The sequence below is a fragment of the Osmerus eperlanus genome, chromosome 8, assembly GCF_963692335.1.
Source record: "Osmerus eperlanus chromosome 8, fOsmEpe2.1, whole genome shotgun sequence".
Taxonomy (NCBI): Eukaryota; Metazoa; Chordata; class Actinopteri; order Osmeriformes; family Osmeridae; genus Osmerus; species Osmerus eperlanus.
Window position 1 is genome coordinate 15,414,301 of NC_085025.1, and position 24,560 is coordinate 15,438,860.

The following is a 24,560-nucleotide window of genomic DNA, read 5'->3' on the forward strand; positions in this document are numbered from 1 at the left end:
GGATTGGAGCAAGACTGATCAAAGTAAAGTTAAATGATGATGTCATTTAATAACCTTTCTGAATTAAAGAAAAAACGTTACAAAAATGTATCTTACCTACTCTGCCATGATTATTGTAAATTTGAGAGAGAAAGGGAAAGAAGCCAGGAGTTACAGCTGAGCCCAGAAGAGGAAGGCCAGAGGAAGAGGATCCAAGGAGAAGAAGACCTACAGAACACTGGTCCACATTTCCTTTTATACCCAACCATTGTCTGTGGGAAACGACCAGTTGGAACACATCTTGATCCTTATAAGTATATATGACTATCAATGCAACAGAAGGTCACACAATGAGGTGTGAGAAACATCAACCAAAGGCTCCATCCAGAAACTCAAGTCTTTAGCATGTAAGAGGTGGGGGCCAGCCAGCCTACACAGGTTAAGGAGACAATACCACATGTTTATGTAGGAGGCTTAGGCATCAAGCACAGACGGTGTTATCTGGATCAAGCATATTGTGTACCCTATAGAACATAGACTACCCGTGCGACTACACTGCAACAGTCTTTTGACAAAGTCAAAAAAAGGTTAACAACAAATCTAAATCTGAATTTGGCTGGCTTATATGTACAAGCAGCTTTCTCAGTTATGGACTCTAGAGAGACAAAGACAAGTGTACATGTTTCTGCAGGGCAGTGACAACCTGCGGTTCATTCTGCTGGTGAAGGACCATTTATTTAGAAGGACAAGAGACCAGGTGGTCCAGCAGCAAAGAGCAATTAACTTATTTTCACTGCGGTGTTTACTGTGTAATTACAAAGAGCTCAGTGGTGGAGGAGAGATCAATGGCCAAGCCCAAAGCCAAGGTGTGTGTGTGTGTTTGTGTTTGTGTGTTTGGTTCTACCATGCAGAACATCCCTACAAACTGCTCTCTGTAGCACAATACCAATCGCTTTAATATGTTGTCCCCACACAATAGAGATAAGATATTTCTTCCTTATTTATCCTTTCTCTCTCTCCCCTTTGGGGTGTAAACAGGAAGTACTGTGACTCATGCATGTCTTTAAAATATATACATCTGAATGGATAGACAGGACCAACAATTCCAACCATTCCAACAATGGCTACAATGCCTAGATGGACTAACAAATGGACAGCCACAGACCCATATTACAGAAAAATCGGGGTTCTAATCCATAATCTCATAGTACTGGAATCCATTGCTCCATATTGTCGTCGCAATAGCCATTATGAATGAATGTCATGTTAGTCTGTGTGTGGGAAGATTGGATTTTGTATGCTTCCTGCTGGTTCTTGAACAGGGTTAGTTAGACATTTAGCCAGGCCAACACTTAGACTCTGACGAGTCACTCTGCCGCAGTAATAACTCCAGTTTTAACTGGGTGGGTGGGTTAATGAAAACAGCTGAATGGTGAACTGGGCCAGGACTGGGTCTGAGACCAAAGATTGTTTGAGACTGTTTACAGAAGGTGTTGGACAGAACCGATGTGAGCTGTATGTTACTGCATAATCTGATCCAGGGTTCTCGTTTTTTGAAATCCTTGGTGAAATCCGTGCCTGCTGTAACTGATCAGTAACGTTCTAAAATGTTGAGGCAGCAGAGAACAGTCAACGTCACACCCAGTCTACACCATCAGATCCAGTTTACACCATTAGATCCATACTCCAGTATTAGATCCAATCTACAACATTAAGTTCGGTCTCCACCATCACATCCATACTTTAATATTAGATCTAGCCTACACCATCACATAACCTTGCTCAACAGGCAAATTTCCTCAGTGGACTCTCCGGCACGGGTGTATACGTGTTCCACCGCTCCCTGCACGTCTGTGTGTGTGCCACAATTATGATGGTTTCTTCTTCCATCCAGTCTACACAGCTTCAATCCAGTCAGATGCAGAGTGCGGCATTGGTTTGTTAGTCTAATTGTCATCTAAGATTACACCGCTCAGAGTTAAATTGGAGAACTGGAGAGTGGGATATTTTACATGCTCGCATGTAAAGTCTGCGACGCACTCTGCAATTATCCCCCTGATCCACAAGTGCGTGTTCACATCTCCCACCTCCTTCTGTAACTCCCCCCCTCTCCCCCCCACATACACACACAGCAATCTTCTTCGTCTCTCTGTCTCCCTCTGCTTTCCTCAGCTTCCCCTGTCCTCCTGTCTTCTCTACTTCTCTACTGTCTATTTACTGACACACAACTAGCATCACATCATATGTTTTTAAGGCACTTCCTCTCCCCTCCTTCCTGTCATTGAGCAACACGCCATTGCTCAGGTCCCAGACGCATTTCTCTGACAGCTGAGAGTGATCTGGTATAATATGAAGCACTTAGACACTATACACTGTATGTTTGTGAGTGTGTGAGAGAAACAAAGTGTGTGAGAGTGTGTTTGTGTGTGCATGCCTATGTGTGACAGCCTGGAACTGATGTGCTGCCATAATAAGCACCATTTAGTCCTTCCAGGATCTATCTTCTGAAATGCTATCCCTCCCAAACACACTTCAGATATGGAGACACAAATGAGAAAGCACACACACCCAGAAACTTGCATTCAAACAGGTAGACAGGTGTGTGCAGAGTGTGAATTATACAATGACAATCGGGGGGTCAACTTCTTCTCCAGGGCTTTTATCGACCCCCCCCCCCCCGACCTGTTGTTTTGACCTCTTTTGGGGGGGTCCAAGTCTTAATTAGGGGGGTCAGACCCCCCCAAACCCCCCCGTAATTCTCACCCTGGGTGTGTAGGTGTATGTGTGTGTGTGAGCACCTGTAGTGTCGTGTGTCTCGGAGGGCCCTGTTGCTAGGGATCCTCTCACTCTCTCTCTGGTTGAAGGCGTACAGCTTGTAGGGGTCATCTCCTGGCTTCCATCTCTGGACACTCAAGTAGCTCTTCTCCTCAAACTCCTCCAGCAGGTCATCCCACTCCGCATCTGAGATCTGAAAACACACACATGCACGCACCCATCGGTTACACACACTCAGGTAAGAGCACAACGGTTCACAACAGCCTCAGAGAATGTCCACACCACTCACCCTAGCAACAATACATGTATTTCATCTCCTCAAAATCCAGTACAAAAATAGTAAAAATCTAAACTTTTTGGCGTTGTGTATCCGCCTGTCTCTGTAGAGGCTGTCAAAGCAGCAGTAGCTGTCTCTGTAGAAGCAGTCAGAGCAGTAGAACCAGCTGTCCTTAGAAGAACAAGGATTAGTGGTAGAACCAGCTCTCTGTTAGAGTTTAGAAGATGCTGCGCAGCAGTTTCCACCTCATTATTTTCTCAAACTGACAGATTCCAAAGTTCCCCTTAGTCATTAATATTACAGCTCGCACAGAAGCATTTTGTTCAACACCCCCCCCCCCCCCCCCCCCCCAACAAATAGACGGAACCACACATACAGACACGCACTGAGAAAGACACAAAACTATACACACCTACACACACAGACATGACTAGATGAGCTCAGACACAAACTCCCACAACCAATTATAATAGACCAATAACCAGTCATAAGTGTAATGAGTCTGGAGAGACATATCATTATACATCATTACACTGATGCAGGTCATGATCAGGAGACACCTACACATCCTTAACCAATAACCAAGCCAAGGCAGCAACCATAACTCAAATACATGCATTGTACTGGAGCTTCCTCTCATATGATATTGTCATTATTCTCCAGTTTTTATTGTTTGTGTGTGTTTGTGTGTGTCTGTGTGTATGAGGTGTAGGCTAATACTATGGGGTGTCATCAGTGTCAGCGTAGCTGCACAGTGCGTTCACCGCGTACCTGATACGGGTCAATTACGCGTGGGCTACACCTTTGATAGAAATTGTTTGATAGAAAATTTGGTGTGTGTATAAACAGCATATAATTTGTGCATATTACATTAATAAGGCGTGCGCACAGGCACGTGTGCATTAAAAACATTCATTTTGAAACAGCGATCTAAGCCATTCCTTAAAGATCCTGTAAAGTGGAATTGAAAACGAGTTTTAAGTTCATCACACCACAGAAGAATGTGTTGTTAACCACTCATACAAATTCGAATGAAAAAAAAAAACAGACAAGTATGTTAAATTAGGCTTTGAAATCGTGAGAAAATCAGCAGTCTTCTCTGCTTGAGACTGGGGGGACGTGTCGCCTGAAGGAGCTGAAGCTCCGCCCCTTCGCAGGAAGGTCTCGCCTGTCTAAGTACCTACGACCCAGATAATTTGTTCAATGAATGAAACATACAGATGCATATAAATGAAGCTTGTTCCCCTGAGCTGTAACACAGGAGTAAAAATGGACACCAGAGACAGCAGACTGTGAGCTCTCCAATAGGCTACTTCTAGCACATAGCTACCATTTCACCAAAATACCATCATTCTACACCGAGTAATAGCGGTTAGCGGTTTGCACTAACTCATAGCAGAGATAGGCTACCTCTGGAAACGTTATCTAGTATAATTATAACAGCACACAGAACTGAGTGATGAACTGCTGGCGGCGGTGGACGGTCCAGGTGCGACCGGAGGAGGAACGGCCGGGAGGGCGATGCTCGGTACGGCTCCACGCTGCAAGAGAAGCCGTGTGTCCGTGAACCCCGTCCGTCTGGTCCATGTTAAAACTATCCGCCGTGAAATCGTCACTACAGAGGCGGCTGTTGGAGTTGATGGAAGCTTTCCATCAGCGTGGCTCTTCACAAAATCAATCCACCTATTTTTCCTTTCCTCATCACTATGGAAATTAAATAGCGTTGCAGCGCAGCTGAAGTTCTTGCATCCAGGTAAGATGCAGTTGCGGGTGGAGGGAGACATCCTGAAGCTAGCTAGCTAGCTGATGTAGGCTACAATAACAATACAGCAGGAGTCGTAACTGAAGTGGAGTTGGAGGACCTCTTATGCAAGTGAGCTCCAGGCTTTTATACGTTTCACCAGGTGAGAGGAGGAGCCATGCAGTGATCTGATGTAGATCGGTCAAAGTGACGTAGATCGGTCATTTTTTGGCTCCGCCTTACAAAACCTGAGCTGAAAACAGAACCTTTTCTACGGTCTAACTCTAATAGCTCACGCATCTAGGCGGGTAGGTGTGCGCAGGCGTTTCAGTATGCGAAGCACACATGTCACCTGCCTGTGCGCACGCCTAGATATCATCAAACTGTAAGACATTGGTCCCTATCTTGCACCCAGCGCAATTGACTTTGTTCACTGACGCATGTATCATTCCTATTTTGCACCCGACGCACAGCGGACTTTTCCCTCCACAGACGCACGTCGGTAAATTAGGGAATGAATTTGCACTCCCGGTGGCGGTTCAGCGAAAAAAGGAGGCGTGTTCCAGCGCAAACGTTCCCTGGTGCTATTTTGCAGTTTCAGAAAACAATTCCGACACAGACCAGGAAAAACATAGTCTAAAGTCAGTGACGCGTTATTTTGCTTTCTGCATTTTCCATACATTGATTCAGTCCTAGCGATTCATATCAATTCACAAATGTCAAAAATCTAGTTAGATTTATATTTGTCTCAGGGCTGCCTTGCTTATAATAATAGAATACTGTCATATGTTGAATGGTTGCAGTCATCTTAAATTAAATTGAAATTTTTTATAACAATTAATTTAATAAACTGCAAGAAAAACAATACATTTCAAGGTTTTGATGCAGTGGGATTTTTTTCTTCAACACTTAACTATGTCACGTAACTATCACAGTCAAATAGAAACAATTATAATACGGGTGGATGAAATCAAGCATTCTGATTGGTTGAGAGGAGTTCTGGGGTGTGCATTATTGAGCGATAAAATACTGTGCGCCTTTTTACATTTACCTTAAAAGGGAAGCGTTCCATATTAGTGCACACTCAAAAAATAACTGTACACCTGTTTACAATTAAGCTGAGGAGAGTTCCATATTGGTGCGTTATCAAAATAACGCGACCGTTATTAGTTGTCATTTCAAGCTTGACAGTAATCACATCAACAACATGTTTCATGTTAACTTCGATCTGAGAAACGTGACATGAGAACACGAGACTGGAAGGCCAAAAGGACAAGTATTAGGACGTCTCCGTGTGTCAACCACGCGTAATAGACGCCGACTTTGCATGCAAAGACGGCGTCCATTACGCCGACTTCCATACAAAGTCGGCGTCTTTTTCGCCTCAAATTGAACCGTGTCACGTGACACGTTCAAAGCACGCGTTTATTTAGACGCGTGCTTTGTGACACGTTAAAAGCACGCGTCTAAATAAACGCGTGCTTTTTTGAGACGTGTCTATCAAACCACACGAAATTAACGCCTGGTTTGGCTCAATCAGCGTCTGGTTTTCCAAAATTAAAGTCTGCTTGCTTGAATCTCCGATGGGAAATTACGGCAACAATTGTAACATCTAATACGTAAGTAAAGTAGGTCTTAGAATGCTCGTGCGAGCTAGGCTACTATCAAATACAATGCTAGTTAGCTATTAGTATGAAGTTGGTGGTCACAATTGCAATACTCTATGATATAACAATTGGTGCAGAGACAAATAAATGCAGTAATATCAGGCTGGCTGGCTGTCTGTCTGGCTTGGAGCTTTGTGAACTTCCCTTGCACTGCGATTGCGTTGCCTCAGTATTGTGCGCAGATGCGCAAACTTAGTTGGTGGCAATATACAACTGTTGTTAGGCTAATCTTCAAGTCAAGTGTATTTTATTGTCATTTTCAATTGCATATGGTTGTACATAATAAAAACGAAACAGAGTTTCAAGTTCAAGTATTTTAATGTCAGATGCACAGACCAACACAGGGTCAGACTGTGCACTGAAATTCTTAGGACAAGACAACGCAAAGCAACCTGGCATAACATGACATATAAGTACTCAGAACAAGTGTACACCTATGACAAGCTAACATATAATAAACCTCCTAAATAAATACCAAATAAACACTAAACCTATTCCCCCAGGACCATGATGCCATATAAAACAACATATAACAGTAATTGGTGCCAGTGCAAACGTATGTAGCCTACAGTTACAGGACAGTATGTTCAGTGACAGGAGAATATGTACAGTGATTGGAGGTAGCAGTTATGAAGTGATAGGTTCTCGTGCCAATATATTGTGATGCCAATTTGTTGAGCAGTCATCTTCCTTGTATAGACCTAGAAAAATGAAATACACAGCCAAGGTGACAGAAATAAAGGTTAATCGGCTGTCCTTCACATTCACACACTGTTGTCTTTATACTTAACAGATCATGATGTCCCAAAGGCCCAACTCCTTCTCAGGTCACCTTCTGGCAGCAACCATGCAGCTGGATTTCATTGTGCAACCTGGCCTACCCAAGCTGCTGCTGGGCCCAGGGTTGATTGTAATGGCACACTGGGACTTGCAGATGACCTGAAATACATATTTGTCTTTATGCTGTGTAAGATGTAGGCCTACTGCTTTTAACTTGAGTTGAATGCTATTAAACCCTCCCATGGTCAGCAAACACTAGCCATTGCTCTACTTCAGAAAGGATACTGTTCACTGCTGTATGAGTCAATAGGACATTACCTGAATGACTTGTAGTGATCGCTCCAAGCCAGACAGACAGACAGCCAGCCAGCCTGATATTACTGCATTTATTTGTCTCTGCACCAATTTTTATATCATAGAGTATTGCAATTGTGACCACCAACTTCATACTAATAGCTAACTAGCATTGTATTTGATAGTAGCCTAGCTCGCACGAGCATTCTAAGACCTACTTTACTTACGTATTAGATGTTACAATTGTTGCCGTAATTTCCCATCGGAGATTCAAGCAAGCAGACTTTAATTTTGGAAAACCAGACACTGATTGAGCCAAACCAGGCGTTAATTTCGTGTGGTTTGATAGACACGTCTCAAAAAAGCACGCGTTTATTTAGACGCGTGCTTTGTGACACGTTAAAAGCACGCGTCTAAATAAACGCGTGCTTTGAACGTGTCACGTGACACGGTTCAATTTGAGGCGAAAAAGACGCCGACTTGTCGGCGTAATGGACGCCGTCTTTGCATGCAAAGTCGGCGTCAATTACGCGTGGTTGACACACGGAGACGTCCTAATACTTGTCCTTTTGGCCTTCCATACGAGACAGACATGAGAAACGTGTTCCATGGATGCACAATTAATGGAGATATCCAAATCAATATAACCAAATCTTAACAACAGCCTTATTCTATCGAGTAACTCGTAACTATAGTTGCATAGCAACAGCCACACGTACGGGACTATTTTCTCTCGGCTACTGAAATGGATACACAACGTTTGTTGGCTATAACTATTTTGTTCTGAAAGACAGCTTACTATTTATTTACTATTTATAATTTCGCTGGTAACCGTATTATAAAAGCAATAAGGTACGAGAGGCAGTACATTATCGTCAATAAAGTACGGTTTCCAGGGTGTTGTTAGGCAAACCCTGGAACACGTACTTTATTGACGATAATGTACTGCCTCTCGTACCTTATTGCTTAAGTAACACTAAACAGCAAACGGGAATCAAATGTAAGCATATATTGAATCGAAATTTCGATTCACCCCTACAAATTCTGCCTGTTTATATGCACACCAAATTTTCTATCATACTGTAAGGTGTAGTATTCATTCCATGCTTTCTCAAACTTGCCAGAGTAGCCTACACAATTCACCCGTATCAGGTACGCGGTGAATGCACAGTGTGCAGCTATGCTGACACTGATTACACCCCATGTCTGCGTGTCTGCGTGCCTGCGTGCATGTGTGGTTTTAGTCAATGTGAGAATTCTGGAGATTAGTTGCTACTTTATCCCTGGTGATATTCTGAATGGAACGTAATAAAAAGATGCAAATGTCGACAGAATTGACATGCTTACGTACACACACCCCCACAAGCTGAAGGATAGATCTCACACAGGCACACACATACCATACACAAAGACATACAGGCACACATATACTGTACACACAGACATACAGACACACATACTGTACAGACAGGCACATACAGACACACACATACTGTACAGACACACGCACACACATACAAACACACTTCTGTCCTATCCTCTATGGTGAACATACAATATAAAATGCTCAGGAACTCATTTTTCTTTTCCTCTTAAGGAAGGGCAAGAAAGTTGAAGCCTTTGGAAAAACCGATACAGGCAACTCAAGGACACACAGTGAGACAGTGCATGGGAGAGCGAAATGGATGTTAAAAGTGTTAGAGAAGAGAGGGGGAAAGCATGAGACTACACAGGTCTGCACACACACACACACACAGACACAGGGGACACAGGTGTTGCGGCGGCTGCTGCATTGTCAGCTTGGTCACATCAGCTTCTCTGTCTAAAGAGGAAAGGCTTTTTTATTACCACTGGAGTATGGAAGGATAGAGGAGAGAGATGATGGTAGAGAGGAGGATATAAAAAATAGGGAAGGTAAGAGGTGGAGGAGAGGAAGGGAGGAAAGAAAAGAAGAGCCGGCCTGAGTGAAAGAGCAATAAAAAGTGAAACATTGGAGAGAGGTGAGGGAGAAGGTAAAGTGAGCAAGGAATGAAGGAGATGGTAGAAGAGGTGACTCAGAGAGGGAGTAGCAATTCAGGATTTCTGTACAGGTGAAAAAAGAAAGATCTTCCAAAAGCGATGCCAGTAGAAGAAAAAAGCAAGTCAAATGAGAATGAACATCACTTAAACATAAAAACACATATCTGGGCTCATCAAGGACAAAGAAGTGGAACGAAGGAGAAGGAAAAATAGGGAGTAAAGGAGTAGGGAGAGCACAATAGTAGAGCATGGAGAAGTGAAATTGCCATACATGAGATGGGAGGGAATGGAGGAGAGAGAGATTTTAAGGAGAGGAAGGAGGAGAGGAATGTCAATGAGAATAAGGAGAAGAGAGGGATATTAAGGAGATGAAGGAGGAGAGAGGGAAATTTAAGAGATAATGGAAGAGAGAGGGATATTAAAAAGAGAATGGAGGAGAGAGGAATATTAAAGAGAGAAGGGAGGAAAGGATGGTAAGGAGAGGAAGGAGAGATACATGAATAGAGTAGGGAGCCTACATATTAGGGGACTTCCTTAATGAGACTGAAGGTCTTTGATGTGTGGGGAGGGAGAGGAAGGGTGTGTGCGTGTGTGCGTGCATGTGGGTGTGTACACACACGTCTCCCAGGGTATGGTTTTTCAGCAGGGGGGAATGTCAGACCCCCGTTCCTCGAACTACAGTACCCAAGTCTCAGTCTACCTCTTTCCATCCATCTTCCCCTTGGTTTCTCTTCTTCCCTTCTTCATCTGCTCTCATAGCTCCCTCCCCAAGACTGAGCTGAGATTGGGGTTGAAGACAACCTCATACAGGACAGTGTCATGAGAAAGGCAGAAAGCACACTTAGATGCACTGGCACACGCATGCACACACAAACACACACACAGCAAATGCATTCTTTGAATCAACCAATTATGTTAATCTCTAAAGGAATTCACATTTCTCAGAGATTGGCAACACTGTGACAGACACCAAAGGGTAAAGATAGCATTGTCTCCTTCACACTAACAACCTGAGCTACCTAGCTTTTCTATTGGAAATGTCTGAAATCTTCAGACCGCTCACAGCGTGTGCATGCCCCTGACTACCCTACGATCACAAATGTATGGCTCCAGTAGCTGGTACTTCAACAGTTCAGCTGTAAAAGCCGGATCTATGTAAAGGTCGTTTACGTTTACAAAATATTCAGAGATTAAATCATGATTGTCATGAACTGTCTGTGTTGTTTTGCATATTCATGCATTATGACAACAATTGTCAACCCTATTCTGACTTCAACGGTACCCAAATGAATGACATTATCATACCAAGAAGCGTAGAAGCCTTTGTAACGTGACAGTCATTCCTAATAGGTGCAGTAGAGTTTGTTGAGTTCAAAGCAGCATTGATGCGTCACACCACCAGTCCAACACCAGTTCTCCTCCCCCCCACACACAAGCAGTCCAGCGCTCTATATTGCGTCTCAGAAAAACCTACATTTCTCACCAACTCAACGGTTTTATAGTTCATTTCTTGTAGAATTGAATCTGAGCAATATGGACACTGACTAACAAATACTGAATGTGTGCAGGTGTAACTAAAACTACAATTAGTGTTAGCAAGCATTGGTGAGGTCTATCAGGTCTAGCCTACTGGTGTCAACTTCCTGAATCCGTATCTCCACTCACATTATCATGCTTGTGTCCAAGTAAACAGGATGTTTCGTGTGGTGAGGACACTAAACTAAAACCCTGGACCAGAACTAAAAATCTTCAGTCAGGAGGAGAATGTCTTGTATGACACCGGAACGACATTAGCTGAACCTGAACAGGTATTGCCTCTCAAATGGCACACTATCATCCTATGTACCGTACAGAGTACTTCTGATACGGTACACCCCCAAAATACCAGGATGACTTCATACATCCCATTGCATTATTTAGGTATACAAGCTTGCTTGTCTTGGCTATTCCAACCCCACAATCCTCTGCACTTTGGAGGCAAGTACAATAGTGAAACAGTACAAACCATTTGAGGAGGTAGTGTGTCTAAAACAGATCATCTTTCATTCCTAAGGCCTGACAAAGTGTGTGCTGTGTAAGCTTTAGTTCCTGCTAAAAGTGAAATGTGAAAGTGTATTTGAGGATCTCACATGGGGCGGGGGAACACTGAAAGATCCATCTCAGCCAGAGGTCGATGACTAAGATGAAGTTCCCTGCTCTCCAGCTGTTTCAGTGTTTTCACACTGAGAGCTACTGGCTCTGTGAGCTGCATCCCACAGATGGTTAGGAGGAAAGTTCCCCGGTACACATCTGTTGAAATGTTTGAAGTAGATGGATATTCAGTTAGTGTGTGAGGTATAACCTAGTACAATTATGTACCAAAGCCTGGAAACAGTGTGCATGACTCATGTCTGCAATCGTCAATCGCTGGTAATGGAGCATATGTTCAGTTATACCTTGTCTGTCATATTTGTGCCTTTGGTTCTGAAGAGAGAATACCCATATGTGCATGCCAGTGTAGGAATGTAGGCAGGTTGCAAACAGAGGGCAAGTTGGAGACAATAACAAACACACACACACACAAACACACTCACACACACAATCATGTTGTTGGCTTGGTGCACAACACCCAGGAACGATCAGGTAGTGCGTTCCCTTCCCGACCGTTCCTGGGTGTGTGTTATTGTCTCGGCTAGGAAGCTCAGAAAACTTCAGAGGAAGGCTGTTTACTTAATGACATCTATTCCAGTTTTTGCTCCCCTCCAACCTGCCAGACGCCAATTCTCTCATTGAATATGTATTACCCACAGCTGCTTGTTACCAGAGAAAGAGAAAAAGGGAAAAAATGTGTAAGGCAAAGTTACTTATATATAGCCTACAGTGTTTAGGCGTGGCTGGGCTGCAGGCTATAGAAGAGCTCCAGGGGTGTGTGTGTGTATGTTTGTGTGTGCGCACTAGGTTGCCACTCTTTTTCTTTGCTAGGGTCAAAACAGCAAATAGCAAAAACCACCCGAAACAATAACAAACAAAATGTAATAAATTATAAATGAGCATCAGAGTTTCCTTGGAGAAATTGCGTCTTTGCAGTTGTTGCGTCTTTGCAGATGTGGCGACTGCTTTTGATCGAATCGAATTTCAGAGCCTGTTTACCTTGCACACACCTACTTCTTCAAGATGTGTAGACTTTGTGTGTCTCTTAATCCTCTTCATTATCACCTTTTATTGAGGCAGCGGTTGAGCCGAGCTGAGCTTGGAATATTCTGATAGACTTTCCTGAAAGTCAGGCATGTTAGGAATATTATTTTAATCCCCTTTGTGATATTTATCTTTTCATGTGCAATTAACTAGCTAGAATGTTGTAGTAAACGTACAGCCACATAACCAGCAAAAAAAGAGGACAAGTTCAGGGGGAAATTAATCAGTCCAAAAAATGACTCCAGATGGATGTTTAGGAGGTGTGTGCTGGCATTTCAAGGATCTGAGGTCTGGTATTCCACACCAAGGATCTGGGTTAGGGTTACAGTTAGGGTACCAAGTACACCTATCTTACACCAGGTAGAAAGAAACACATTGATAGTCAGTATTTTTGGCAATGTCACACATGCCCACATTCTGTTAGCCTAACTCTGACACACATACATGCACTGACTCCTTCCTTGTCTAGTTTCCTCTCACACCCCAATGCTCGTTGACCATTTTTGTACAAATGACTTGAAGCCAGAAAGACGTTGTACTCTGTCTTCCTTAAACAGCTTTTATTTTCTTTCTGTCACTATTCTGTCTGTTGAACTCTTTCTCTTCTCTCCATCTCTCTATTTCTACCTCCTCCCCCTTTTTCTCCCTTGGCCTGGATAACAGTACAGACAAAATAAGACTGATGGCTCAATCCTTGAAGGATAAAAGTGAGAATTACAAATGCGGCCGCCAAAGCCGAAAAAAGGCTCCACTCAGAACTGCCAGTTCATTTAGAAATAAAAGTATATAATTTTTCCTTATTCCAAACAGAAACACATCAGCCCTGTTTTGAATGCTGGAGTCTGGGCTATGTGTTTATGCGCCACCATTACCATATCGAAGGTGATAATGATCACACAGAAAATGACAGGATGATGAAGAGTGTGCTTGAGTGTGAGAGTGTGTGTGTGAGTTTCTGTTCCCACAGTAAGTGAATTCTTATAACTGTCCTAATATATGTGTGACAATGTGATGTGCATACATAAGTGTTTGTGCATGTGCAATATGCATTCATACAATGTTAATAATCTATGTGTGTGTGTATGTTTTCATACATGTATGTGTGTGTACGTGCTGCATCGTTGAGCCTCCCAGTAACAGTTTAGCAGACTGGTCCAGGCCACAGCCCTGAGAAATCATTAGCTAACACGTGGGTAATGGAGCATGCCTCTGCAACCCTTCTGTAGAGGAGGCTGGTCTGTGTAAACACATTTAAGGAACTGTAAACGCTATGACAGGCGATGAAACGTTGATGTAATTTTGTGTCAAACCAACAGGCCAAGGCAGCCACTCTCCTCCTCGATTGTTCTGGAATCAAATATGATGGATAGGCTTATTATTCTGACAAATACAGATAGTAAAACCTGATCGTAAAAGATTAAGTTAATTGGGTACACTGAAATTGTCTTTTCCAGGTAACAGCGATAGGAACAATATTTTAACCTGGTATTAAAGTTAAAAAGATTGTCTCACCTTCAGCTTCTGGACTTTGAAGTCTGGGGAACATATGTCCAGATGTACACTATCACCGAAATGACTTTTTAACACTGTTAAGCCATAGATTAGTTTTGATGTGTAATAACTAGAAATTAATTCTGACCAGAGGGATGCATTACACATAAAGTGTGTTCATTTGGTGGCATATTGTCAGGGTTTGAGGGGTGACCTAGTGGTCACTGGGTTTCATGGCAGCGCTCTTTCTGTCAGCAGCTTTTTCTTTCTCACCACCTGTTCCCTGTTTTGCGCTGATTACACCCCTTATAAATACCCTCTGTTTTCCCTCCTTCTTTGCCGAAGAGTTTTGTTATGTTTGAGACCAGTTCTAGACCCTGCGATACGCTCTTTGTTCCAGCCACGTTGAACCGCTGCCTTACCCTTCCCTGGACGTACTGGATTGCCTTCCCGATCTCGGACCCTGCCTTTCCTGACTACGTTTTTCGGACCATCCCTTTTGGAGTGACCTTCTACGGCTTGTTTTCTGTTTTTGTTCCAGAGCTTTGCTTGTGAGATTTCAGCTGTCCTTTAATAAACTTTCCGTTCCGCACTCCGCTTTTGGGTCCTCCTTGCAGCCAGCCGTGACACATATATTGTTGTAGATCTGTAAGGACTTGACCTTAGTTAGCCTTTAAGAAATTGTTGAGTCATTTCACAAGAAAACTAAGTATGCGCAAGTTTCTATTTTCAAAAACAAAAGTTTAACCCTTGTGCTGCCTTCGGGTCACATGACCCAAAGGTTCATAACGAACCATCCTTGTGTTTACCCAATTTTACCCAATACAAAAACTAATAAAAATAATTTTCTTTTAACCATTGCAATGTGGGGGGTCTGAGACAGCCCGACGGTTAAAAGAAAATGCTTCACTTTGTTTTTGTATGAGGTAAATTTTTCGCAATACGACGGGTCACAATGACTGATGGGTCAGAATGACCCGAAGATAACACAAGGGTTAAGAAACATTTTTTTATTACAAACGATATTGAGGAAATTTCCTTTGCCTAGAGCAGAGTCTTTTCTGAAAACTTTAAGCATTAATTCCTAGGCTGACAAGACGGCTTGACAGAAATACAAGCCAATTATAACAGAATGAGCAGTACAGTGAGGAAGGAAGAACATGAGGTGTGAATCTGTTGATTTCATGTTTAAAACAAATTATCATCCAACTGTGAGGTCAAGTTTTTGTTGATGCAAAAAGTGATCTGCATCTTATTCTTTTTACAGTGCATGTGTTTTAAATTACACAAATATTATGCATGCAAATGTATTCTGTATGTTTTCTGTGTTTTAAGACCCTACAAATACAGAAATATTGTCCAGGGAACTTCTTACCACCACATACTGTGTTTACAAGCTATGTTTTTTTTTTTAGCTAGACCACCCCCACAGATATAGTGGAGCCACAAATGCTCTGTGTGAGTTAGTCTCTGAACTACACACAAACACACACGCAACACACATGCACACACACACACTGACAGACAAGGAGCCAGACCTTATAATCATGGTACATTCCCACAACTCCTCTCCACTAGCCTTGGTGGTTAGTATGAGCTGAAAATACTCCCTCTCTATCTCCAGTATGAAATATCTTAATTTCCACATTCACAACTTATTTTTTCTCTCCTCAGAACTCATTTTCTCTCTCAGTCCCTTGCTCATTTCCTAACTGAAAAATTAAATTAATAATTTCTGAAGCCCATGTGTGCGTGTGTGTTTATGTGCATGTGTTTTAGTAAAAGCACAAGCCCCTTTGTGTGTGCATCTATGCTCCACTGAGGAGGGATTTGTTGGTGAAACACAAATGGAGAGACCTGATTGGAGCATTGATCTTGTTTGTTCGGAGAGCGACAGGATTCTACTGAAAACAGACATGAGTTATGAAAAATAAGTCAGGTGTTGAGAGCTGGGAGATTGGGAGAGTTGGACCCACCAACTGAGATGAGAGGATTTATACAGTTAGGTCCATAAATATTTGGACATTGACACAATTTTCATCATTTTGGCTCTGTATACCACCACAATAGATTTGAAATGAAACAATCAAGATGTGCTTTAAGTGCAGACTTTCAGCTTTAATTTCAGGGTATTTACATCCAAATCAGGTGAACGGTGTAGGAATTACAATACATTTTATATGTGGCCCCCCCCTTTTTAAGGGACCAAAAGTAATTGGACAATTGGCTGCTCAGCTGTTCCATGGCCAGGTGTATGTTATTCCCTCATGGGAGTTCGTTATTTCATTGACAAGGAGCAGATAAAAGGTCTAGAGTTCATTTCAAGTATGGTATTTGTGTTTGGAATCTGTTGCTGTCAACTCTCAATATGAAGTCCAAAGAGCTGTCACCATCAGTGAAGCAAGCCATCGTTAGGCTGAAAAATCAAAACAAACCTATCAGAGAGATAGCAAAAACATTAGGTGTGGCCAAATCAACTGTGTGGTACATTCTTAAAATGAAAGAACGCACTGGTGAGCTCAGCAACACCAAAAGACCCGGAAGACCACGGAAAACAACTGTGGTGGATGACAGAAGAATTCTTTCCCTGGTGAAGAAAAACCCCTTCACAACAGTTGGCCAGATCAAGAACACTCTCCAGGAGGTAGGCGTATCTGTGTCAAAGTCAAAAATTAAGAGAAGACTTCACCAGAGTAAATACAGAGGGTTCACCACAAGATGTAAACCATTGGTGAGTCTCAAAAACAGGAAGACCAGATTAGTTTGCCAAAAAACATCTAAAAGACCCTGTACAGTTCTGGAACAACATCCTATGGACAGATGAGACCAAGATCAACTTGTACCTGAATGATGGGAAGAGAAGAGTATGGAGAAGGGAAGGAACTGCTCATGATCCAAAGCATACCACCTCATCAGTGAAGCATGGTGGAGGTAGTGTTATGGCGTGGGCATGTATGGCTGCCAATGGAACTGGTTCCCTTGTATTTATCGATGATGTGACTGCTGACAAAAGCAGTAGGATGAATTCTGAAGTGTTTCTGGCAATATTATCTGCTCAGATTCAGCCAAATGCTTCAGAACTCATAGGACGGCGCTTCACAGTGCAGATGGACAATGACCCGAAGCATACTGCGAAAGCAACCAAAGAGTTTTTTAAGGCAAAGAAGTGGAATGTTCTGCAATGGCCAAGTCAATCACCTGACCTAAATCCAATTGAGCATGCATTTCACTTGCTAAAGACAAAACTGAAGGGAAAATGCCCCAAGAACAAGCAGAAACTGAAGACAGTTGCAGTAGAGGCCTGGCAGAGCATCACCAGGGACGAAACCCAGCGTCTGGTGATGTCTATGGGTTCCAGACTTCAGGCTGTCATTGACTGCAAAGGATTTGCAACCAAGTATTAAAAGTGACAATTAGATTTATGATTATGTTAGTTTGTCCCTTAAAAAGGGGGGGGGGCACATATAAAATGTGTTGTAATTCCTACACCGTTCACCTGATTTGGATGTAAATACCCTGAAATTAAAGCTGAAAGTCTGCACTTAAAGCACATCTTGATTGTTTCATTTCAAATCCATTGTGGTGGTATACAGAGCCAAAATGATGAAAATTGTGTCAATGTCCAAATATTTATGGACCTAACTGTATATAGCAAGGGAAAAAAAATAGAACAGGTGTAGGTTTAAACGAACGACTGTCCACCTAAATAAATTATTAGCATGTTGCTCCTGTATACACCTAGCTATTACATTTAACAATTGTGCTATGTGACAGCTGTCCCCCTCTTAGTTACGAGGTAGCTACCATTAACCCACAGCCCCAGGCCAATCTAAACAACCATGTGTGAAATATGCCACACTTTGGACAGAATTGTCTGTCTACGTGGACTCAATACAATCATTATTTTTTTTTATTTAACCTTTATTTAACCAGGCAGAATCATTTAAGAACAAATTCTTATTTACAAAGATGGCTTGGCAAAAAGCAAAAGCTTTTTGAGGGAGAGGGGAAGGGGGCTATGGAATAAAAATCTGGTTAAAAGCATAACGGCACACAACCACAGCAGTACAACATACAGAAGAAAAACAAGCAGGGCATTTGTACATAGGGAATCAGAGAGGATAAAAAAATGTAAAAGCACAAGAACACAAAGCAAGACACAGACTATTTACACCAGACAACAACCACAATCAAGACATAGACTGACTGGCAGGAATGAACAGAGGATACAGGCAGGTGAGAAACAGACATGGCAACATTGGTGCAACAGAAGGACTAAACTAGACAGTTGGCAACAGATCATACAGACAGACCATGGGGATGAATAGGACAACAAATAATAAGGGCAGGGGTTAACAGGTGAGAGAGCATTTACAGAAATCGGTGAGGATGAATGAAATGGTTTTTTTGAAGGCAGGGATGGAAATGAATGTGTCCAGTTTGAGATGTTTTTGCAGAGCATTCCAGTCAGAGGCGGCAGCGGACTGAAATGATGCTAGACCTAGGATGGATTTGTGTTTGGGAATTTTTAACTGGATATAGAGAGAGGACCGGGTGTTGTGCGTGACAGGAAGCGGATGCAGCAGGTGAGCCAGGTAGGGGGGTGTCCGGTGATTAATGGAACACAAAACCACAGAAAATAGAAAGCCAGGACACACACACACTCATACAAACACCCATACACAAACACACACACAGAAACACAGTACAATAAAAACCTGTTCACCCTGTTCATGTGTCTCCTATATGAGTCATATTATCCTCTAATTTTCTTGTCTCAAGTGTGCTTCTTCAGTTTTGTGTTCAATTGCGTCAGTCTTTGTTGATAAGCTGGTTCTTTCCCGTGTCGGGCTGATAAAGACAACTCTGGGCTGATATCGGCTTATCTGCTGCATTCTCTTTCTTCCTCTCTGCCATTCTCTGAAACCAAGACTCCCACAGAGCACTACCCCGATGGAGCGAGACCCCTCTCCCAATTTCTTTCTCTCAGCTGACTTTCTCTCTCGTTTCCTCCCCCTTCACTTTATCTCTCCCCCAGTCTGTTCTTTAGAGTCAGGATGAATGGCTGGCTCATGTGATGTACAGTCTGTGGTTCGGTAGGCAGGTAAGTAAACAACATCCCACTCCGCAGGGCTGCATTGACAGAGAATGCCACATTAGCATTTGAACGGCAGCACTACAGTAAACTCGCATTAATTATGCGGTGCATAAACTTACATTATCTGTGCAGGCTGGAGACAAACCATACATATGCCATCCTTTGAATTGATTCCTCATTTTGTATGTTTGCTTCATTAAAAAAATACTGTCTATTAATTAACCAAAGCGTTTTTTAATGTAATTGCCATCATGCTCCTCTCTATACACAGTTTGTGTCTGTTTGTCAGTCTGATGTCAACAACATCACACCCAAATGCATAGAGCAGCACACAAACACTCGAAAACGAGAACTTTGACAGTGCCACCATACAGTATCCCACTTCACCACGCTATCTCTCCATTTCAACTCCAACAAGTTGACCCTCAGGGCACTCGAAGGCAACGACATTTCTGAAGAGAAAACGTCTGAATGAACCCAGAGAACAGAAAGGGATATGAATTTCAGACAATCAAAACAGGTGGAATTATGTCAACACCATTAAAAAGTAGCCTATAGCATTTCCACAAAGCTTTAAACGCAACGGTCTATATGCTCTATAGCCTACTCTAAGCCTAATGAATGAATAGCTGATATTAGGCATTCAGTTCTTGTTGTAACTTGTAAACTGGGGCAACACACATGCACAGTCTCGTTACTGTACACAATCACTTCTTACATTGGAGTGGAAATTTTGACACCCTTTCGAGGCTAAATCAATATTTTCATAGAAACACGGGCACTGCCTGCGCGCACGCAACCAACCCGGATTGACAAGAGCGGCTAAGTCAACGGTTATTTAGCTTTAAGAAGTTTATGTTCAAGTTAAATGCAATAGGCTGTAGATATTGTGATACTGAAAAAAAAATGAAAAAAAAGTGACTGTCAGGTCAATTGACTGCATTTTTTTGGACAACTACCTTTCTGCTATGCGTGTCCTCCTCACTCCGCAGGTCCGGCACTTTTCTGCGACTCAACACTAGTAGGTAGACCAGTGCTCCTAGCCACACGAGCACCACCAACGATAAAGTCAGCTTCCGACAGAGCCGCTTCATTTTCCCGCAAGCAGTCGGAGCAGAAATCGCCCATTTATTCGCAGGGTAATCTACGAGAAACACAGGAAGAAAGTCACTGCGAAAGACGTGAGCCGTTCCCTAGTGCACCCCACTCATAGGTGCTCGCTCTTGTCAAACGCAGGGCTCTCGGTCTTAACCGCGCGCCCGCCGGTGACCGCCGTGTTTGCGGCGGGGCCCTAAGCTGCCTGGTTGGTTGTACGCGATGACGGTTCTGCTCGAGAGCTGCAATGTGGGCTACTACGCTGGTTGGCATCCAGCCCGTTCACAATCAGCTAGTTGAAGAGAAGAGTTAGGCTACCTAAAGCAAGAGAATGGATGCAGCACCACCTGCCGATCTTTTTGATTAAGTAGCCTAGTTAACTCAGGTTAGTAAATCAGGTTAGGCTTTAATCTCCACCCACAGTTTTAGAATAGGCCTAAACTATAGGCCTGCGTGTTCCATTTCTCATAAAGGGTCGGTTTGAAAGTACCACAAATAAACACACCCAGAAATACAAGTGCAGAGCTATAAATAATTATTAAACCCACATTGACTTGTTCATAGGCCTGTATAGGCATACGCTTTCATTTTGGGAAGGTGAAGGTATCGTCGGAGGTCGAGCTCACGCCTGCTGAAAGGTAGCCTTTTCTTGCAGGCTAGGTCTACCCTGGAAAAAGCCAACATGATGGGTAATGTGTTGTGTTGTAGCATCATCTAGCGGTCAATATTGCAACATTAACTTGATATCGACCTCAGAAAAATGACTGAATTACATCTGTTAATATGGCTAGAAATGTAGCCTATTATTTAGAATTGTAGTATTGTCAATTCTTAAATTAAGATATTATTAGATATTGCAAACAAAAGTTTCATTTTTGAAGTTTCATTTCAAAAGGCTAATTTCAGGACGTAATATTAGCCTACATAGCCTAAATAGTTTGCTGTCATCCTGTCATAGAAGCTGAATACATTACATTGGCTACATTCTATTCATTTGGCCTACGCTTTCATCCAAAGCGACGTAGCCTACATGGGCGTCTCAAGGAAAGGTCTGTAGCCTAGGCCCTAGGCTACCCACATCTCACGGGCGCGGGGAACACAAATAAATAATACCACCGTGCTGTCTCAAATGCTTAAATATAGGCTTGTGCAAAAATAACATTTTGATTACAGTCTCCAGCTGATTGAAGTTGTGAAGAAAACAATGTGACCGTCTCCAAATTCTAGCCTATATGCTAATGATAAATCATTAACAGCATAATTTCTGGAGAGAGTATGACTATTTGATTGGAAAAGTTTTTTTTCCTATTCTATATTTTACATATTATTAATCTATGCTTTTACACAAAACGACAAGCAGCCTATGGGGTATAGAGCAGCAGATCAAGGATCAGAAATGCATATTTGAACAGTGTTCAAAGTATAGACACAAGGAAATGTGTGTGTGTGTGTGTGCAGTGGCGCCTTAATGCACGGGCTTACCTGGGCTTAAGCCCGGGGCCTCGACCAATCAGGGGCCTCTTAATAATAATACAAAATAATAACTAGAGAGGGTACAATTTCTGGGGAAATTGTAGGGTGTGCTTGCTTGCGTCGGTTGCACAGGGGTCCGTTTTTGAATGACATTTTTAAAACTGATATTTCTGTATATTTTATATAAAAATGCATACTTATTATTTATAAAGATTACATAGATTTAAAAGCATTTTTTTTGCTGCTCATTTACAACTGAAAATACGAGTGAAGTGTAGAGTGAAATAGATCTTCTCATTTCCCCTGCAAAAGGCATCCTCATCGTTGAATCAAAACGAATAAATTTGGCAGACCGGTGTAAAAATTGACCTAATCTCTATGACGTAAACGTCCTTTTAAGTTGTTCCCTTCTCGTGATATTTTCATGCATTTAGCCTACTCATTGCATTCATTCGTGAATAAAGAACCCCCTTTGAAGATTATTCTACGACGTTACCGGCAGTAGAAGATTGAATCTCGATTCAAACAGTACCACCTTCTAACTGAAAATATGCCCCCAAAAACGTAAATAAGCTTGACATTTATTTAGTGGAAAATCGCTTTCATGAAAAGCTCACTGGTAGCGATCATTAAAGGCCAAAAAACGGCGGAAGAACTGAGAAGTTGAAAAGCAATAGTGAGAATGCTTAACAGCATTCATACATTCATACAGCAGTAGGGCCGATACAGGAAGACACGGCGACACTTTGTTGCAGAAGGATGATGGTGCAATGCTTAACAGCATTCTCACCGCTGTTCCTGCGAAACAGCGGTGAGAATGCTGAAAACCTGAATGGGGATAGCTGACCATGCTAAAAAAGCTGAAAATAGTGAAAATTTAGTAGAAAGTTATAAGCTGAAGTTTCAAAGCAACCGAAAGGTATTTTTGAAAGGGACTGGAGCAGCATTCCAACAATGATTTGAAAGGATTTACCATTACTTTTAAAGGGAGAATAATTTGCACAAAAACCTTAATATTTTAAAAAGTATAAAAGTGAGAAATGAGAAAATACCCGCAAGCTGAAATGAATTTCAAAAATGTGTGAGTCACACAAAAGAGGCAGTGTGGAAGCTGAACTGCATCATCTTAACAAAGCTAAGAGCTAAAATAGCCTACAATGTGGGAGAAGCTGAAAGCTGAACTGTTAAACAGAAGAAGTAGGCTAGCTAGTCGTAACAAGAATATTATCGTTTTAACAGATTAAATTATAGTTGGGATAGTATTAGCAGTAGCAGATGTAGCCTATGCGTTTACTCGGCTTTCTTAGTTGGATTCAATGTGTTGATGGAATGAAACATACAGCAGTAGGGCCGATACAGGAAGACACGGCGACACTTTGTTGCAGAAGGATGATGGTGCAAGTTTTGTCCGTGGAGCATACAACGATTAATAAAAAAGAATCATGTAGACGTGTTTATTGAGTAATCGCATAACTAATTACACATGTAAACGGAGTAATCGTATTATTGGCATAAACCGACAATTGCTAGTAATCGTGTTTCTCATGGTCAAGTAAACGTACCAATCACCTGTGTGAGAGACTGAGTGGTGCGTGTCTGTCGTTACGGTGATGGTGCAGCTATGATTGCTAATGCGCTGAGGGCAGAGAATAAGAGAAATGTAGCTAGAATCCACACCTCAAACAAGATAACCTAGACGCAAAACTGTACGTCCAATCCAAAATATAAGGATATTTTCCGAGACCCAAGACTCTGCCGAAACCAGAGATATTCTTTATATATCTGTGCAGTCAGAAATACGACTCTACCTGCAGTTTCAAAAACGTGTTCCTTTTGCTTTCCTGGTGCTTGTTTGTTTGGTTGCCACGGTGATGGCGCAGCTGTGATAGCTAACGAGCTAGGCAGAGAGAAAAACGAACATTTACCTAGCATCCACACCTCAAACAAGTTGACCTAGACGCAAAACTATACGTCCAATCCAAAATATAAGGATATTTTCCGAGACCCAAGACTCTGCCGAAACCAGTGATGTCCTTTATATGTCTGTGCGGTCAGAAATACGACTCTATCGGCAGTTTCAAAATCTTGTTCCTTCTTGCTTTCTCTGACTGATTTTACTCACCTCTCCATTGAAGTTAGTCAGAGAATTTGAAAGGCTGCTCTCGCTTCAAGGCTCATAGCTGAAAATCTGTAAATGTGAGCTCTTTAGTAGTTACATTGGCTGAAAGAGGACAATTTTTCCTACATTTTAAGGTATAACTTGTTTCTGTAAGTTAAACTATATGAACGTTAGAGGAATTTGTTTGACAAATTAGTTGAATATCAGAAAAAGAGCAGCAAGCAGCTGCTCATTCATAAAAATCAAGAAGGAGCAAACATTTTAATGTATTTCAAACTGTCATAATTCAAAATTGGCTGAACATTTGAAAAAGCTGAATCATTTTGGAATAGCTGAATGTCTTGTGAACATTTTAAAGGTTGAATGGTGTCTCTAGCTGAAAGTAAGCTGAAGTAGTTACGTTTGAAAGAGGAGGAAGCTTTTTAATGATTTGAAAGGATTTACCATTACTTTTAATGGGAGAATAATTTGCACAAAAACCTTAATGTCTTAAAAAGTATAAAAGTGAGAAATACCAAAAGTCATAGCCATCATCTCCTGAAGGAGCTGAACGTTTTGATACAAAAGTTGTAGGAATC

The 24,560-nt window shown here is 42.1% G+C and overlaps 1 protein-coding gene across 4 annotated transcripts in view; it reads right to left on the minus strand.

The window, feature by feature from the left end:
* galnt14 (UDP-N-acetyl-alpha-D-galactosamine:polypeptide N-acetylgalactosaminyltransferase 14 (GalNAc-T14)) overlaps positions 1 to 20,600 on the minus strand; it is a 96,781-nt gene extending 76,181 nt beyond the window's left edge. For 2 of the 4 annotated variants that reach the window (XR_009930970.1, XM_062467817.1), the window contains exons 1-2: positions 20,255 to 20,598; positions 2,778 to 2,947 (exon numbers count right to left, since the gene is read on the minus strand). Coding sequence is in view for 3 of the 4 variants with exons in the window: in XM_062467817.1 (XP_062323801.1) it covers positions 2,778 to 2,947; positions 20,255 to 20,389 (305 nt within the window). In the remaining variant the exon portion in view is untranslated. Of the gene's footprint in view, positions 1 to 2,777; positions 2,948 to 20,254 lie in introns of all 4 variants that reach the window. The other 2 variants (XM_062467819.1, XM_062467818.1) reach the window with 1 other exon arrangement.
* Positions 20,601 to 24,560: the final 3,960 nt, after the last annotated feature.